Raw genomic sequence first — 4434 nt, forward strand, 5'->3', positions numbered from 1 at the left:
AAAATAAAAAGTCATAATATTGCCAAAAAAAAGGTTGTGCCCTCTCCAGAACAAGTGGACACACATTTTAGAATGGATTTTGAGGCAATAGATCATTTATTTATTTTAAATATGTGTATAATATTAATAATATCCGTATTTCAGTCGGACAGTAATTTGCAGACGGTCCCTAACGAGCGCAGTAGGCGAGCTGCTTTCGCCGGCCTCTGTTAGCGAATCCCCGCTACAAATCAGCGAATCTCCGCCACAATTTGGAAATCTGGATGCCGGAGCTCGAATATCCAACGTCCAACGTCAAACCAACTTCACCGCGGTACCAGCATGACTTAGAATCTTTACAGACATTGTATGAACAAGCTAGAGAAATCTGATAAGTGCTAAAGTCTTTTCTTTTATGTGTGTTGATTATAATTTGTTCATGCTATTTTACTTTTAAAAAATGTATGTTCATAGGAAAGTTTAGAATTCGAAAGTAAATAACTATATTTCCATGTTTAAACCACGAACGTTTCATCCTCGTGATTTCCGACTCCACCCGTCCGTACAGACCTTAAACTCCGCCTTGGTTCGAAGTAACCAATCAGAACGCCGTATTCCTGTTCTCGTTTTGTCTCGCGAACACAGCAGTTTAAAGCGTGTTCGCAACTTTGTAGTCGGCCATTTCGACCCAGCCGGCATTCTGTACCAGTCCTGCGCCTGAGCGGGAATTTATCTCTTTGAAACGACACGACCACATTAACATCGCCCAACAATGAGTGAAACCGCCGTTTCTTTCGCTAAGGACTTCTTGGCTGGTGGTATCGCCGCCGCCGTTTCCAAAACAGCTGTTGCTCCGATTGAAAGAGTGAAACTACTGCTTCAGGTAAGAGAATTAATACGTATGTGAGTGATTTAAGTGGGATAAATATTTTAGTAGTTTTAGGAAGTAGCTAGTGACTGGCTAGTAAGCTGTATAGTTTGATTAATTTGTACGAAATATGTTCAGAGTTAATACTAAAACGTAACAGATTTATTAAGTACATAGGGCCGTACTTTTGCCTTTGTATTTAAATTCTATATTCTGTAAATGTAGGTAGCTAGTGAGCGCAGGATGGCTAGTTAAGTGATGCGCGAGTATTTTTGGCTGACGGCACATAAGACGTGTAAATACAAGAATTAAAACCCTTGATTCAGTTTGTGTAGCTTACGGCATTATTGTCGCTCCTTTGAGGGGAGAAACGATGACGTGGATCGCGAGCGAACTGTGGAGTTTAGCTCGTGCGCTCCGTGAACAATTACCCCTGAAGCGCCAGGCCCGAGTCTGTGATGGGAGAGCTAGCGGCAGAGCTAACCGGGCTAACAGTGCTGGGTGGCTAGCGAGGACTAGCCTGAGGTTATTAGTCACCTGGAAGCCCAGATCTCCGTGTCTTCTTGTGCAGCTTGTCCAGCTGTCCGCCATTACACTCTGGGCTTTAATACAACTGAACCAGTTTATTAGAAATGTACTGATTGATAGATTTATCCTAATTAACATTATATAAAAAATAAACGGTTTTTTTGCAGTACAAAAAATGATTTGTAGGATTACTTATTTGAATATTATATATATTTTTAAATCTCGCCTGTTTTCTTATCGCCATTTGTTTTCTCCTGGGCCAAGGTCGTAGCAAGGGGAGACCCGCTCGTGCTACTAAGAAATTAATGGCTTTCCTTTCAGTTCCAGTTATTCTTAAACTACAAGTTCCTGTTTGGAAACAACAGCAGTAATAGTTGGACAGTTTTATTGTCGATCAGTTCTTTTATCCAGGACAGCAAGATGTATTCTTTAGCACGCGAGCTAGAGCACTGACCTTGTGCCCTTTTATAGCCTTTAATATGCTCACTGACACTCTGACCTCATTACTAGATTACTAGTTTGTCTAATTCATGTTGTACCTTGTGTCCCTCTGCAGGTTCAACATGCCAGCAAACAAATCACAGCTGATAAGCACTACAAGGGTATTGTGGACTGTGTTGTCCGTATTCCCAAAGAGCAGGGCTTCCTGTCGTTCTGGAGAGGCAACTTGGCCAACGTCATCAGATATTTCCCCACACAGGCCCTCAACTTTGCTTTCAAGGACAAGTACAAGAAGGTCTTCCTGGACGGTGTAGACAAGCGCACCCAGTTCTGGAGGTACTTTGCCGGTAACTTGGCGTCTGGTGGTGCTGCTGGTGCCACCTCTCTTTGCTTTGTGTACCCTCTCGACTTCGCAAGAACTCGTCTGGCAGCAGATGTTGGCAAAGCCGGGCAGGAGAGAGAGTTCACAGGTTTGGGCAACTGCTTAATGAAAATCTTCAAGTCTGACGGCCTCAAAGGTCTGTACCAGGGCTTCAACGTATCTGTGCAGGGTATCATCATCTACAGAGCAGCTTACTTCGGGATCTACGACACAGCTAAGGGTGAGTCTAGTGGTGATTTTGGGATTATGTTTAAAGTATTGTTTTTGCTTTAATTGATTTAATAACTTCCTCTGTAGGCATGTTGCCGGATCCCAAGAACACCCATATTGTTGTGAGCTGGATGATTGCTCAGACTGTAACAGCTGTTGCTGGCCTTGCATCCTATCCTTTCGACACTGTGCGTCGTCGTATGATGATGCAGTCTGGACGCAAAGGAGGTAGGCATATAACAGGTTATGTTAATTTTTTTTCAGTTTGTTTGCTTCCTTTTTGTGAAGAATAATGTAAATCTTTTGTTTTCAGCTGACATCATGTACAGCGGTACAATTGACTGCTGGAGGAAGATTGCCCGTGACGAGGGCAGCAAGGCTTTCTTCAAGGGAGCTTGGTCCAACGTTCTCCGAGGCATGGGTGGTGCCTTTGTGCTTGTCCTGTACGACGAGTTGAAGAAAGTCATTTAAATGTTTGACCGTTTGTGTTGAGGTGACTAAATGTAAAATAACTTGTACAAGGACTCAAATTCCGCATTATTTATAGGGACCTACTAGTACATCAGTACTAGTTGTACTGTGGGAACAGTAATGTGCTTTTATTTTAGAGCTGTTTTGTTTTTCCCTCACCAATGCCATTCCTGGAACAAGCCATGCCGGGTACTGTAACCTGTCTTCATCCAGTCTGTTTTGAGGCATTTCAATAAAGACCAACTTGACTGAACCTGATCTTACATTTCTGTTGAGCTGTCTGTTTGTTTTTCAGTTATTTTTGCAAGGTTGGTTTAACTGCTTTTAAGTGGAAATTAGTAGTATCTTCACTGTTAGCTTACTGGCTTATGGTTTAGTAGTTTAGTGTTTCAATGGCCTGCTTAATTTGATTCCTCAGTGTACAGTAGTGATGCATCGTTCATGAACGATTTGTTCTTTTTGAACGAGTCTTTAGCTCCCATAGACGTTATGCAGTGCAATCGATTCAAAAGAACGAATGACTGTTCTGTTTATCATATGTCCTTAGCGGCATTGTAATATTTTTATTACTGAAACTAGAGCCAAAATTTGTAGATGTGTTGAAGGTCTGTTTATTGAAAATGTAACATTTAAAAAAAAAAAAATTTATTCGAAGAAGAAAATGAACTAATTGACAAAAAAAAACGTTATTTTTGATCAAGATTCAAAGAACCAGGTCACTAAAATGATTCAAACTTCCCCTCACTAGTGTCACCTGTAGGCAGGCATGTTGTAATACTCAAATTTTAAATTGCTAGGCCGTTTTCCTGTCATTTGTGGGTCTCTGCCAAGAACAGCTGTGACAGACCTAATATCTAGCTGCCTCTTACATTATTAATAGGGCATATCCGGCTTATGACTATTTTTAATCATGATTTATTGTTCCTTATCATGAGTAATCACTTATACTTTATACACACTGCATCATATGGCTGCATGTGCCTTCCAGTATGCTTTGCGTGCCCTGTTTCTTTGGTTTAACAGCACATTCTGAATGTGAGACACAAGTGATTATTATTCGGTTTAGTGGAAGGTTCCAAGGTTTAACTTGATACGTGCTGATATGTTACCTATATAGAGCTGATATGGAATACTCCCTGCATTCCTTGAAATGTAATGCTACATGGACAAAGGACATGTCTACTGATCAAAGGTTGTTTATTTCAAAGCCGGGTGCAAGTATTTTAATCATAAGCTATATTTTTTTTAAACATTTTTATAAATACTGTCTCAGTTGCCAGGGTTGGTTTAAGGTTTTTGCTACAGCTAAAAGATGTTTGGATTTGAAGTTAAGCCAATTTCAGTACAGTTATTTAGTTTTGTTTCTATTCTATGCGTTTTAACCTTAAAACATTGCACCTTTTGTTGGCAGACCATTTAATAGATCCCTTACCTGGCTTCTACTGAAGCTCTTAAATGTTTTGGGGGTTCTCCCACCAGTGTCCTCTGCAGGATATGCATGCCGAGTTAGGTTGCCCAATAAGAATGGTTGCACTTTTTTGTAGTTTGGAGCGAA

The 4434-nt window shown here is 40.8% G+C and overlaps 1 protein-coding gene across 1 annotated transcript; it reads left to right on the plus strand.

Moving 5' to 3' along the window:
* The first annotated feature begins 646 nt into the window (after positions 1-646).
* On the plus strand, positions 647-3142 carry slc25a5 (solute carrier family 25 member 5). Its single transcript, XM_053506493.1, has 4 exons — positions 647-862; positions 1932-2418; positions 2496-2636; positions 2722-3142. Exons 1-4 carry the CDS (start codon positions 752-754, stop codon positions 2877-2879), a joined length of 897 nt encoding a protein of 298 aa, XP_053362468.1. The 5' UTR covers positions 647-751; the 3' UTR covers positions 2880-3142.
* The last annotated feature ends 1292 nt before the right edge of the window (positions 3143-4434 follow it).

The sequence above is a fragment of the Clarias gariepinus genome, chromosome 10, assembly GCF_024256425.1.
Source record: "Clarias gariepinus isolate MV-2021 ecotype Netherlands chromosome 10, CGAR_prim_01v2, whole genome shotgun sequence".
Lineage (NCBI taxonomy): Eukaryota > Metazoa > Chordata > Actinopteri > Siluriformes > Clariidae > Clarias > Clarias gariepinus.